This window comes from Seriola lalandi, unplaced genomic scaffold, assembly GCF_002814215.2.
Source record: "Seriola lalandi dorsalis isolate HSWRI2012SDOR001 ecotype SW California unplaced genomic scaffold, Sedor1 jcf7180002054554, whole genome shotgun sequence".
NCBI lineage: Eukaryota > Metazoa > Chordata > Actinopteri > Carangiformes > Carangidae > Seriola > Seriola lalandi.
Window position 1 is genome coordinate 1,273,171 of NW_019525107.1, and position 15,159 is coordinate 1,288,329.

General features: G+C 41.8%; 1 protein-coding gene across 1 annotated transcript in view; it reads right to left on the reverse strand.

Moving 5' to 3' along the window:
* magi3a (membrane associated guanylate kinase, WW and PDZ domain containing 3a) overlaps positions 1-15,159 on the reverse strand; it is a 119,329-nt gene that overhangs the window by 36,480 nt on the left and 67,690 nt on the right. Inside the window, exons 2-3 of the mRNA XM_023415665.2 lie at positions 10,995-11,111; positions 3,695-3,814 (exon numbers count right to left, since the gene is read on the reverse strand). Coding sequence (XP_023271433.1) covers positions 3,695-3,814; positions 10,995-11,111 — 237 coding nt within the window. The remainder of the gene's footprint in view (positions 1-3,694; positions 3,815-10,994; positions 11,112-15,159) is intronic.

Here is a 15,159-nt window from a genome sequence, read left to right on the forward strand (position 1 = left end):
CTCACTGCTGTCTGGTCTATGAATCATGTCAGTTTTTTCTTTGTTCTGGCCTTTCATGCTTCAATCACATTGTGCCAATCTGTAGTGTTTCATATTCCCACTGCATTCTTACAGCAGGCCATTGCACGGTGTCCCTGAGAGCTCAATGCATTGCAAATTAAGTAAACTCACAGGAATAACGAAATAGTCACAACACAAGCACATACAGAAAGGCGCTGCAAGTAGCCCAAATGACAAAGGAAGTGTTTCCAGGGGAAAACAAACAAAGTGATGAACCCGGCTGAGACACACTTTTTATTCAAGACTTAACTTCGAAAGTCACAAAACACTGAACAAGTGTGTCCCAGCCGGGTTCATCAGTTTTTTGTACCCCCTGGAAACACTTGCACTGTCGTCCGTGCTACTTGCAGCACATTTCAACCAGCTGTTCAAATAGGAAATTTGTGAGTATTTGCAGCACCAGGGCGTACCGAAACCTCCAACATGTCATCAAGGTTATGCTTCCCATGCCAGGCTTGTATGCAGGCATGGATGGAGCCATGCATCTATCCAGCCTATTGGACGTCCACAACTAACCCAGACAAATGTGATCTATACTGACCTTGAATTAGACACAGCTAGAAAAGAAAGCCTGTGGTACAGCGTAATGAGATTTTCTGACATATGGAATATAGACTACATAAATCTTCAGCATAAATTGGGGAGCAATAAGACATCAAAGTTAACACAATGCTGCATGTCTGAGGGAATTTTTGTATCATCTACCACATTGGGTCTTCTGTTGCTGACTTTTGTTTCCAGCACCTGCTTCTCTTGCATTTCACTTGTCCATTTCAGCTCCCTGTCTCCGCCATGAATGATTCACACTACTGTTTTTTTCTGCAACCCTCCACAGCGAGGGGTAGAAAATTGGATATGCCCTAATTCACATACATGCGCACACTCTCACACGCAAGCAAATCTAATTCTTGAGAGTTCCAGCACACAGCCAAGGTAACAAATATTACTCACACCCTGACATCTTTCTGTAAAACAAAAACCGGCAAACCAATCTTTTGTGCTGTTTAAACTTCCTCATCCACTCTGCCAGTGGTTGAGTCAACTTTGTAGCCATAAGACCTGCTTGGAATGCAGACAGCAAAACTGTTGAGAGTTGAAAATGCAATGGATTAATGCAGAGGAGCGATCTCATGGACACACAAAATCTTCCCTCTTTTATGCTTGGTTAAGTAGTTTCATAATACTGGCCTTCTGAAATTACTTTCTATTATTGGTGAGCGATATGACAACCAATCTGCGAAACGCTCATTGTCTCAGATATTGGCTCCAGTGCAGCAGTGGGAGAGAGTGTCACCCCTGGTTACAGATTAACCGTGGCTACATCAATCCCCTGTTGTTCACAGGTCTGGAAGATTAGTCACAGTGGTGAACGTAGCTGCCCAGGTCGATGTCTCCATTCAACCAGTCGCATATACAGTAAGTCCTCGTTCAGACGAAGCCAAGCATGTCACAAGAGGGGGGAAAAGAGAGATGAATAATGACAGACTGCAATGAAAAAGTAGACAGGGAAGGAGTGTGGTTTTCCCTGAGCCTGTGACTCTCAAAGTTCAGTTTAGTTCAGAACTTGTCCCAATAGACGGAAATTGCGGCCAGGCAGCATGGAAACTATAAAAACACAATAAAACAATCGGGGGTATAAAAAAAATGTGGGAATACTGTACCGATAACACAATAAAATAAATAGTCTATGTAATATGAAGCTGTAACACCAACTACTACAACCATATTTCATTGCTTCCTTACCCCACCACAATGCTTGGACTTGCATCCCTCCATTAAAATGCATGTTAGTACAAGATTAGAAACTGCCTTTCTGTGTGAATGGACCCTTGAGGCTAATTTTACAATCTGCAGTCTAAAGGCTGCTGCAATCAGTGACAAACTCACCATGGGGCAATCACTCATTAAATATCTCTCTCCTCTTTTCCTGCATTCAGATGTGTGTGTGTGTGTGTGTGTGTGCGTGTATGTGTCTATCTGCCTGTAGATCTGTGTTTGTGTGTTTATCTTTGGAGACCCACAGGTCGAAAGTCTGCGCATTAATAATTAACTTTCGGAGGGTTTCTGAACCCGCGCTTTCAATACACACACAGCTGTGTCACAGTGAGCAGGTAAGGGGCAGAGCAGATCCATTATTCATCTCGGTGACCGGTTCACAGGCTCGGGGGTTGCAGGACCAGTCTCCCAGGGCTGGATGTGGGACAGAGGGCGGAGGAGAGAGAGCTCTTACTTAGCCAACACGTTTCCGAGGAAGTTCTGTTCTTTTTTGGGAACAAAATCCCCCCCTGGGGATAAATTATCTTCAGTTCTTTCACATTTACAGTGACAGTTTGATGACATGGGCAATGTGTTGACTTCACCTGATGACCTCATGGTGCACAGCTCAGCAAAATCACAAGAGAACTAACACCAAGGGCATCATGGGGGATTCACCCTAGGTTGCAGCCATGTCCCCAGGGAGGACTGCAACGATGTACTGTACTGATAACTTCATATTATGGTTTTTTGGCTGCTCTTCATTCTTAGGAAAATAGTTTTACCACTTATGGACTTCCTGATTCATCTTTATCATATCTACCTTGTCTGTAAGAGTGCTGTCAGCTGAACTCTGGTGTGGTCCAAAACAAACAGAAAGTTGAATGTGGTGTGGCATGTTTGTGGACTGCAAAACAGACCAACCACAGGATTTCATGATGTAGTGTGTGTGGTTTTAGCACCAATTCAAAGGCAGAAATAATGTTAAACCTATGTGAGATCTATATAAAGAGCGTATACAGCCTGTCATTTGGTAACCATGGTAACCTGTATGTGCATCACCATGCGAGTGCGAGGGTTTTACTGATGAATCAGAAGGTGAAAAGGACTTTTAAAAAAATAGTGGTGTGTTTATGTCTTACTCTGTGTATTTTGGCAGCTCTTCAATAAAAGGTAAGAGGAAAATAGTGATCAAAAAGTAACCGTCCTCCCATATTACTGTGGAAAGACGATTTTTTTTTTTTTGTCCCGTTTCTTCCTATTCTTCAGTATTCATAACATCAAGGTCAAGGTCAAGTTCCAGTCCCAACTAAAAACGCTCATAATGCTCAGTTATGTCTTGGTGAGACATAAATATAAACACATAAAAGACAGGTGCTGCATGATTTGATTTCCACTTGTGGGTCCATGTAGTGGTGACGATGATGATGCAGGATGACATCAACACTGTCCGGTAAATAAGTTAGCTGTAAGTCGTGATGACTTCATGTTTACGGCTCTTGGTTCATTGGCAAAAGCCAATGTTTCATTTTTTTTTTCCTTGTTCAAGACCACATGAACTGAAATCCAGATGTGTGAGCCACCTAAAATCCCATTACTAACACTAACTGAAAAACAAAGAAATCACAACATGAACAACTGGGATTCACCAAAATAGATTACATTATATTTTAGATATAATTATCAAAGAAACAGTAAGAAAAAATCTGGCTAAGCACATCCAGCCCTAAGTGCAATATGGGGAAAGTTATTCCAGCTAGATATTTACATGACATATTTTCAGACAGTAATTCACACCAATTCAACTTTTTTTTTTTTTTAACGGTCTATACACACCCATTTACAGTGTTGTGGATAATGTGTTGAGTTTGTGACATACCATCATAGGTGCCACTCTCCAGCAGCAGGCCACTTTCTTCCAGCTCGCGGAACTCCCCCACACTGATGAAATTGTAGTCCACACCAGGAACTTCCCCCTCTCTGGGCTGCCGAGTGGTACCTGCCAACAATGACACAGTTTAAGACGGAGGGAACATCCAGACAAGTGGAACATGCTATTCGCTGATTGTGGGGGGGATTTGTAAGTGACACTGTCTCCAAAATGCCCAAAGAGATGTGATTCAAGTCCAAATACGGCACTCAGGGGAGAATCTGTATCTACATCATGAATAGTCAACAGAGCTGAGACCACAATGCTGCGAATTCATTATTCAAATATGAAACCGAGAAAAAAAATATCCTGCTCACAGCAGCACAGCTGTCAGAATACAGAGGAAGTGTAACTGATGATAATGATAATGAACAGGATTTTAATTGCACACTCAGTGTATAACCACACCACTTTTACTCCTTAAGGACGCAATTAAACACAATATCAGTGCAATAAACAAAGTAAAAGGAATTGGAAAAGAGGCTAGGTGTGCACCAAGTATGGATGAAATCTAACTTCACTGTTGACCTTCTGCACATTTGTTTAATATACTTTTTACATCTGCCAAGTGATTCCCCCCTCAGAATCTCACACACAGCTTTGTTTCCATGGCAATATAATGGGCTATAACTATTAAAGATAAATGTATAGTGGTGACTTGTTTGCATAATGCTGCTTAACTAAAGATACTGTCTATGCCTTTTCTTGGACATTTGCAGGAAAAACAAAACAATGAATTTGTGCACTCCTAGAATTAACTTTTGCCTCCAGAGCAACATCAGCGTCAAAGTCCTTTCCAATAATATTACAGATCACAGCCTAACCACTTGTTTCCAGTATTGGGAAAGATTTGTTCAGGTTCATAAAAACAGCCTAAACTCTCCAAGGTCGTGGGAGTAAAAATCAGTGACGTGTTTTAGAGCGTATTGTCTCCTTCATGCCAGTGGTTTTGGTCAAGTCCGGTCACTCTGTGTCTGATGATGATCTCAAAGGAGCAGTTGCAAAACAAGCTCAAGGGTTCCAACTTCTTTATTTTCCCCTCTTTTCTACTGTGGCCCTGAGACCTCAACGCACTGCAACCTAAGAAAACACATGCAAATTGACAAAACACAGGTAAATTCAGAAAACATGCAAATACTGCAAATACTCACAACACAAGCAAATACAGAGACACGTTGCAAGTAGCACAAATGACAATGGAAATGTTTCTAGGGGAAATAAAAAATTGATGAAGCTGGTTGGGACACCCTTCTTGTTCAATGCTTTGTGACTTTTGAAGTTAAGGCATTGAACAGCACTGACGTGCTCCCAGTCGGGTTCACCGCTTTTTTTGTGTCCCCTGCAAACACTTTCATTTTCGTTTGTGTTACTTGTGCTCATTTCTGTATTTGGTTGTGTTGTGCGTATTTGCGGCGCATGTGTTGTCAAATTGAGGAAGACATTTATTGAATTTCCTTGCGTCTTCTTTTATTATTTTTTAATTTTAACTTTTTATAACTTCTTTTCCACCCCAAAACTCGCAGCTGTTCCAAGAGTCGCAGCTCTACACTGCTTTTCTAGTTCTTGCAAAATTACAGCCATTAAATAATAATCTGCCATAACTGCTGCAACTAGTTAAAAAAAGTGTCATGTTTTGCCTTGTTGATGCTCTCATCTGCGAGACATTAAAAACAGATTGTTATGAAAATGATTTCACGTTCCCCAACACGTCGACTCTGCTTAGCGTCATCTTAGATGTAATCAGAGCTCGTACAGTACCTCAGCTGAACTGCTCTGCGATCTGGTTGCGCTGCAGGCGCAGGGGGAGATTTCAAACTCAGAGTTTAATAGGGACCCCATCCCCATTCTCCATTTTCTTTCAGTGTAAACATCCACCCCGAATGCAGGACGAGCTATCACATATGAAAACAGCTTAGTCCGTTGCAAAGGCCATTTTTTATTCTGTCAAATGGAGCAATCGGGAGACCGGTGAAGACACAAAGAAGGGAAATATGAGCTTGTTCTTGGAAAAAGTAACAGGGAAATGCGGTTATTTGGCCTTTAATAGTTAATTCCAGTACCTCACGTGAGGATTTTCTCAGACAAAGCTTGATCAGTTTTCCCACCTTGACAGTTTTAATTCTCATCACACCATCATGTGCCTTTGTAAATGTTATTTCATCATCTCATGTCTCAAGTGTTGCTGTAAAATGCAAGAGGTGACAGACAAAGAGGTCACAGCTTAAAGGAAAAGAGGAAACAAAGACTGTTGATCTGTCCTGATGTGTCACGAAGCAAAACATCTCTTCAGTCTCCACACCTGGACAGCTGTGAGGGGGGTGGGGGTTTACACCGCAGCTATGGATGGACAGTGGCGACAGAGACTGCTAAGACTGTTGAAACTAGAAATATAATTGTTATCAGAGAAGGAGTGCTGGGATAAGGAGCTTTGAAGAAAAGACGAGGAAATTTGCTGCCAATTCTCACTGGAGAAAGAACACACTGTCTTTGTGTGTGGTTCCTCACAAGCTTGTCTTTGAAGAGATGAAACAACCACATGAAAACGATATAAGACAAAAGCTTCACAACAAAACAAACGAAAAACAAACCAAAAAAAAAAAAGGTACCAGTAGCTACCAGGTCTATAGAGTGTTTTGTGGCTTCACAACAAAATCTAGCTCTCTGGTGGTAGGTGTTAGCTATAATGTGCCTTTCCCTCCTAGCAGGTTGAGCACCCACTCATTGGAGCACCGGAAACCAAGAGACGAACATGTACCAACAAAGCTCCCAGATACTGACTGCAGCCGAACAATTTAAAAGAAAATAGAAAAAGAGGGAAAAACAATTGTAAAATTATACTAACAGATACCAAATGTGATAGCACCAACTCTAAATTTCTAGAACAAGAGGTAGTGTGAGCCTGATGAATACACTATAAACCAGAGCACTACCTTGAAGGGAAGCAACAACATTGACTTCACTATCACTAGCTGTAGTAAACACAAGTCAAAGTCAAGTCTACTATAAAACTCTGAACGACAGGAACACGTTTATGAAGATGGGGTGACGGTACCACATCTAATGCACGTACTTAGCAAGAAAAATACTTTGACACCCGTCTGTCTGAACGCAGTGTCCCCTTCCCTGTTTCATCTTAATTTCATCAGTGTCTTACAAATGCCCACGCCCTCCCCCTCGCTGACTGACAGTTCCCTCAATGCCTCACATTCAGGCAAACCATAGACACTAGCTACAGCAAGCATCATCAGGAACAACAGCGGTGCACTGCGTGTTGTCCTCATGGAAGGTTTAAAATGGTTTATAGTTGTCATTGCAAAATGTGCCAATATGAGGGGCCATCAGGGGCACCTTTCTTCTCCTTGGGGGCCCCAAGCATTTTTCCTGGTTTGCCTCTTCCGATGGCGCGACTCTGCTGACTTGTTAAGTCTGGGAGTCCTCCCTGCCCCCTAATAAATTGGTCCCTGTGTCTCACACTCTAAAGTCTGTGACTGCAAATATCTTGTTCTCACTTCTTTTGATCCAAACTGTAATTGCACCCTGCCAGATCACAGTGCCTTCACCCACTGATCACAACTATATTTACATACAGTTGACCACCGCTCCTTCGACAGACTTTGAAAGAGTCTATTACCTCAGATCTGTTCTGTGTCAGTGGGCTCACCTTATTTTGGAATACTAATTAACTCACACCTCCTCAGCGAACTTTAAACTAAGGACTTGAGTTATTTTCTTCAACAATATCAGATTGAACAATGTTGTTTGGTGCATAATTATGGCTACTACCTCACTTTCTGTTGCAATATATAGCTGGAAATTTCTGTGGTGACGCTCAGGTATGCTCAGCGTATCAGTGTGCTGATGCATGTTATCATCTTATTAATATTATTTACATTATCAATAACTAAACCAGCTGATTTGCTTAGTCAGTCTTGAAGCTGATTACCTAACATGATTTTACCCGATGATGCAATATATAATTTTAGTAATAATGCCATTTCAAATTATGAGTTTGTTCCACAATAATAATCCCCTTTCCTGAAAAATAGGACTGATGTTGTTTATATTGGATTTATTAAATCTCATACAGATGAATGAAATGTGTATTTATTTTGAAGAAATAATATATTATATATTAGAAAAAACACAAATGATGATCATGACTGTCATGACAGTAACATGACTGAGCAGCTGATCCTGCACTGTGCTAGCTTAGAAGACTGCTGAAGACAAAAGTCTCTCATTTTCTTCCACCTCTGACAGTCCTTTCCACCATATGCGATATTGTAAAACTGGCCCGATGCTATTCTAAACATGTCAACCCATTCCTATTTCTGGAGTAAACAGGAAGTTCAAAGGCAAAACAATGGAATCCAAGTACTTCCTGCATAAGGTCAGTATCACAGTCATCCAAAAAATATGAGTAATTTGAATCATGACAGTATGGCAAATGCTGCATTGCTACTATTTCAATACTGCAGGATCTTACTCATGCATTAATCCTAAATGAGAATAAATACTCAAAGAATGATACTTGTGCTTATTTCTTCTGCAACATGGAGAGATTACAGTACATCACAAAGCACATGAAGGGGCATGATGTTTGTGGCCATGTGACAATAGAAAATATAAATTGCTGGGATTTACTATGTTTGACCTTGTAACGGCTCTCTGGTCTGTATTTATGAAATGTATAGGGCACTGTGGATAAATGCAGTCTTTATATGAAAAACATGAAACAAAACTTCATCTGATGTTGTAGAACGTTTTCCCAATTTACTTTTAAGTTCTTATTTGTCTGTCAATGCAAAGCTGCAGTCTGTCTTTTGTCTCAGTGGCTTAAAAACTTAAAAGGAGCCATCTTCAATCTTCTCAAAAAAAAGAGATTGAAAACCTGGGGCATTTTTTCTTTTACATTTCCACTATATTTCCTCATTTTTTTATCTTGCAATGAGACTCATGGAGCTGATTGCTGTGCCGTGACGGATATTAATGCCCGGGGAAGGAGAAAGGTAGTTGGCAGCGAGGTTGAAGAAGGAGGCGGGTGGGGTGGGGTGGTGGTGGTTGGGATTTAGCCAAGCTTCAAGGATTTCGTGGTGCCCCGGACCCCTGGCACTGTCTTGAGCTCCTGTCATCTTTTTGTGGGCGGCGGGAGTGACACTTAATGAAGCCTCGCTGTGTCTGTGTGTGTGTGTGTGTGTGTGTGTGTGTGTGTGTGTGTGTGTGTGTGTGTGTGTGTGTGGGTGTGCGTACATGTGTGTGTGCGTGGTGGAAGTAGGAAGTCATGCTTCTCTCACTGAGATGCCACTCGGGCTGCTGTAATGAGCACGGGCGTCATGCTGTAGCAGCTATTTAGGCTCCTCGCAGGGTCACTGCTACTCAGTGTGCTGTGATAAGCCACTGGCACGGGTTTGCATGAGCAGAGTGGACAGGGGACATATGCTGAGCTACTGAAGCCAGACTGCAATGTCTCGTATGGGATATGCATGGCACCAGATTTCATAGTCTTCCATGATAACTTGCTTTACTGCACTCAAATGTGAAGAACTTGGTAATATGATGTGCACTGTTATGCTTTAAAGGTCCCATATTTTCTGATGTTTTGTTGAAGTGTTGATCCATAAGGAGATATATTTGTGGTTTAAAGCACCAAAAACCATCTCAATGTGTTTGTACATCTCCTCTCTCAGGCTTCTCTCTGGAGCTCTAGCAACAACAGGTTGGTGAGCCAATCAGAAGAGAGTCTCTGAGCCCCCCTCTGATTGGCTGACTGTTTTCTGAGTGATCGAATCAAAGTATAGCAGATTTCAGGTAAACAATCAGAAAAAAAAATCCTACAAGGTTGGACAGTGGGTGCAGGTGGGCTTTGGGCATGGCTGAGAGCAGTGACTGCTTTGTTGTGACATCATAAAGTTACAGAAGTCCCAAGGCTCATTTTAAGGCTCAGTGGACTGAGTGCTTTGATACTTTCACAGTATAAATATAGAACCTAGACCTACTTAATTATATTATATATAATTAAGTTATAAATATAAAATATTACTTATATTATAATTAAAAATGACATGGAAATCTCACTTTATACAATATGGGACATCTTTGGGATAATGGGAGGAAATTGAGCACAATAACTGATATGTTACTGGTTTTAACTCTTAATACATACTCTTTAATGTAACTAAACAGCTATGGATAAATGAGGCCTCATGTAGTGTTTTATAGTTTGAACCCTTTTAGACATTTCAATGACAGAAGATGGACAGTTTCTTTCAGCAAGGTGAGAAACTACGAAGTCCTGATGTCCAGTGAATCATTACTGCTTTATTTACAATAAATTTCCAAATTTAAAATATTTCTTTAAAAAGACTTTCCCTCCATGTAAAATGTCAGAAACAAGAGCTTCCAAAGTACTGACTGAGATTTAGATGAAAAAACGATGTCTTGGGCAGTGGTAAATGGAAAGAAGAAAAAAACCTCAGCTGTGCAGCCCAGAGAATTGCAGCTGCTCTTTCATTTACGCCTGTTGGCCTTGATGTTCATTTTAAAATCATTGGGGTATAAAAACAAATTGTTTTGTCCTGGTTATTTATTCTTCTACTTTAAAAGAAACTGTGGAGACAATTCATAAAGAAAAAAAAAAGTCAGGTGTAGAAAGTAAAAAGAGAATAAAAACACACCTTTAATTGTACAATAACGGAGGTCTGACTAATCAGACACTGAAAAATAAATGTCTCTTCCTAATTCAATACTTCATATATTCAGTCTCAAAACTTATTTCCGTTAAATTAAACATAAAACCCGAGACTCTGTGTAATTCCCCTCAATTCCAATACAGTTTCTTTTGTACAAGCCCTGGAGTCTTAAAGCATATTTTACTCATGGTAGATAATGTTAGCCTTCCATATCAAAGTCTGCTCAGGTTTTCCTAGTACATCACAGAGATACATTAAGCATAAGAATGGGTGCTTTTACTAATTATGTTGAGATTATGAAGTGAATAGCAAAGTGTACATTAATCAGAAATACACATTATCTGGTGAACTCAGGAGCAAAGGAGGGAATTGAGGGGAAAATAAGTTAAAGGGGGATTAAAAAAAGGAAGGCATAGGACATGCCGGCAAGTAGCATGGTGCAAGTAATTCTGCAGATGAGAACAGACCGGGCTCCATCTGGAGGGGTCAGAGGACAGCGAGCAGAGCCCAGACAGAGAGAGGGGAGACTGAGGTGCCAAAGGCTGTGGACGTTTACTCACAGGGAATGGTGCGCAGGTACAGGTTGTCCCTGATCACCTGCTGGAGCTTGTGGTCCAGGGAGCCCTTCTGAAACTGCAGACTGAGGTAGTGACGCAAATCAGTATTCAACACCTTACCTAGAGGAAAGGAGAGAGAAATCTGGGTCAGTCCAACAATTAAACCACGTAGGAAGGCATCTTCATGGCGCTCACTTACAAAACGCCCACTCTGACGTTCCGATTCTGAGACAATTAAAAGAAATTCTCAAATTTAAATTCATAAACAACTTACGCCACACTCGACTGACCGACAACAAGCCCCAAATCAAAAGACTGCTTGTACCTGTGAAAGCTAGGTGCTAAGTGGCAAAAGACGGGATATTGAAGCTGTCAGATTTAATGAAACATTAATTTGGCTCCTTCATTAAAATCTAGATGTACGCATGACAAAGAGGAACACAAAATTAGGACAGTTGCTTCTCTGGGAACAATAGCAGTTCAGGCGAACTCTGAGGAAAGTGTAGGGGCTAGACTTTCATCTTGAAGAGGAGGGAAATTTACTATTCTCCTTGGAGCGACAGAATGACAGAGGAAAGAGATAAAGAGAGGAGGAAGAAACAGAGAGAGCTCCCTTGTGTTTTTCTTTAGTAGCACTCTTCCTCTGTGTGGACTCCAGCCGTGAGCGTCTCGAGAAGGGACACGCTGGATGAGCTTCAAATATGACGCCAGTTACACTTAAGGCATCAGTGACCAGAGCTTCCTCCTCAGAGCTGCTCAGCAGGAGGTACACAATTAACCTTATAGAGTCAGAGATATTGAGCACAGAGTTCCGCTATCTACATAAAACATCACATTGGACTTTGTCTGACAGCTCAGCACAGTCTCGACTCGACAGAGACTAAAAATGTGCTATTGTTTGCCGTCAACATCTGCCACCGTGTTCAAAACCGTGTTCCCATCCCCGCTTCTCCAGATTAGAAAAAATGTTGAGATATCAAAAAATCAAGCAGAAGCCAGGCTGTGAGTAATGTCAAACTCCAGTCGAGATCTGTGTTAAGCTACTGCGAGGAACATCAGTCAGTAAGATAATACACCTCTCCCAGCGGGACACCTACAGAGACTGTAAATATATGATTTTTTTTCCCCCATCGTGAGACTAATTTTGCAAGCTGTTGGCTAATCTGCTGATGAATATTTGATCATACCAAACAGTTTAGAGCCTGTGTGCCAGGCGCTTCTAATTTCTGATCAACTGCACACTAAAAAAGTCACTGTGGAGCTGCTTTGATTTCCGTATGAAATATTTTTTCAACTCCGTTCGAATCTGTTCACCAATGTAAACACTCTCACACACACAGACAGACACACACAAAAGATTCCCTCTTTCAAACGAGCGGCAGGGTTCAAACTAGTTGAAATTGGCAGACAAAAAGTGAATAAGAAATAATCGTACTGCATAGTAACAAAGAGAAACATTCTGACAGTTAAAGTAATGAAAAATTAGTAAAGTGAAAAAGTGTGGAGCATCCTACGCATCCCACGCTCTACAAGAGTTCTACGCCGAAACTTTAACGCTTTCTCTTTTTTTCTTCTTTTTTTTTGTCATGACACCCATTTTCAGCAGGAAGTATTGAATGATAAACTTGGCTGCTTGGCAATGAAAAGCTATTGCCTACCTAATTCAAAAATATTGTAAATTAAATGAGGTTCTCTTATTCAGCCCCTGGGGGGATAAAACATCTACCGCTGGGACTGTAGATCAGCGGCATTATGTCGGCGGGTTAAGGGGGGTGATTCTTCCCTCCTTAACATCCATCAAAAAGTGGTGGTGAAAAGTTTTCTGATTAAGGCAATTGGAGTTTCTTGCTTACTGGGTGTTCAACGCTCCTCAATACTTTGTGCTTTTGCTCTGCAGGCGCACACATGAGCTAATAATTCAAGTGATTTTGGAATTTCTGCATTGCTCTGCATTTGCCTGGTGCTTTACTTTTTGTCGAAACAGTCCAGTAACTGCAGCATGGCAGAGGTACAAGTGAGGGGCCGGGGCCAAGAGAAGCATAGCTCTGCATTATGTAACTTTTTACTGGCACAATGAATGTGAGGAATTTATGTCAAGGGATACAAAAGCTGGTTCTGGCGACGCATCACAACTTGAAAGCCACAAGCCTGCGGTCCACATTCCCAGAAGCCGTGAGACATGAAAAAACCTCCAAAACACACACACACACACATACACACACAAACAATATACATCCCGTTCCTTCCCACCACCAGGATTGTTCCCATGTTGAAAGGGACGGGAGTGATTCTGCTACTATACTTCATGCTTGGGAATGCAACCCTGGATCCCATTTTTCACACACTGCCTTAAAAGATCAGCTGGTTTCAGTATGGACAATGAGGGGTACTAATTGTTACCACAGGATTCCCAGGATTCCTGCAGGGAAGGGTAGATACTCCACTGGGTCAACAAAATCAATCTCTCTCTCCCTCTGTCACACACACACACACACACACACACGCACACACACACACACAAACACAAACACATGCAAATCACCTCCCCTGCCCATAGCAAACTCCCACTCAAGTGCTTCCAACAGGGTAGCCTTTGTGGCCCGCCTGTCAGGTTGCGTTAGCGTGCTACATCATATCTCCAGAGACGGAGAGCAAAAGAGAGAAAGGGAGGGAGCGGCAACTCTCAGCTTCCCGCTAGGATACAAGGCAGCACATCACTGGCCTGCCAGGCTGGTAGTACGAGGCATGTGGGACACAATGGAAGCCTTTGTGCCTTGTCATCTGGCTATTAGACACTCTCTCATACAGGGGGGGAGTTAATGAGGAGGGGGTGATGGGGGGGCGCTACAGTTCAAGGATGGAGAATCATTAAAAACAGAGGAAGCGAAGGGAAGGCAGTGCGTTGGGATTGGGGTGGGGGGTGGAGGTGGTGGTGGTGGTGGTGGGGTGTTTGCAGAATGGAGTAATGATGATGCATGGGAACGCACGTCGAAACTCACACCGCCTCTCTCCGCCTGCCCTTTCATCATTATTCTATCGCTCCGTCTCTGACTGTGCCTCCCGAATCTTTGCCTCCCGTGCTGTGGAGATTCATCAGCCCTGGCAGATCCTCACAGGCCTACTCACACCTATGTTGTTTGAGATCACTGTCTGAATAGCTATCTACCTTCCCTGCAACCCCCCCCCTTTTTTTTTTCTTTATTCCACTGCTCGCCACTTAACCTTTTGTTTTCTCTCATATCACAAGCCTCTGCTTTCAAGTGATGTGTGCAGCAACCTGTCACTGACTCCGCTGCAGCCCTTATCTGCCCGTCTTCTGCCTCTAAGATCAGTGTAGATAAAGGCAAATGAAAAACCAAACCCTCGCTCTGTCTAAATCTGCTATTAGTTTTCAGTCTCACACATATGGAGGAGGAGAGGCCTTACTTAGATCAATAATGAAAGACCTTCAGAATAAAAAAAAAAAAAACATACTGTATGGCTGTAACAAAACCCCCACTTTCTTTCCATCTCACGCTCTATCACACACACACATACACAGAAATGAAAGCAAAGCACATGCTACTGCCCATCATCCTTTCCCCATTCCCCTTGGACACTTACATTTTGGTATTTGCCATGGGAAACTTACCATCTGTCATTTTTCAGTCACTGATGTCAAAAACTATTGAAGTGCTTTGCAGAAACTCTTTCATTGAGAACCAAGTTGCTTGTGCGCCAGAAGACCAGACAAGAGCTTCAGTTCTGCTACTGCTATAAAACAGGCTCAGCAGCATGGAGCACCATTTTTGACCCAACTTTTCTGCTGAAAGGTATATGATGAAAGTCTACAAAGCCTTTAAATTGTCCAGTTATTTGGCTTATATGTGAGCTTTGGATTTTTGTTTGGCCAAACTGCAGCAAAATTGAATAGAAATAAGTCAAAATGGTGTACGTTACTACAATACATCTTGAGGGGGGCATCAATATATGTACAGGATTTCATGGAAATCCATCCAATAGTTAATGAGGCATTTCACTCAAACAGAGAAATGAGAACCTAAAGGTGGCACTAGGGAAAATTCAGGGAATCACCACAGCTAGTTGGCTTCATCTTCTGGAGACCATGAATATCTGTCAGGTTTCCATCCAATAGTCGCAGAATTTATATATATATATATATATATAT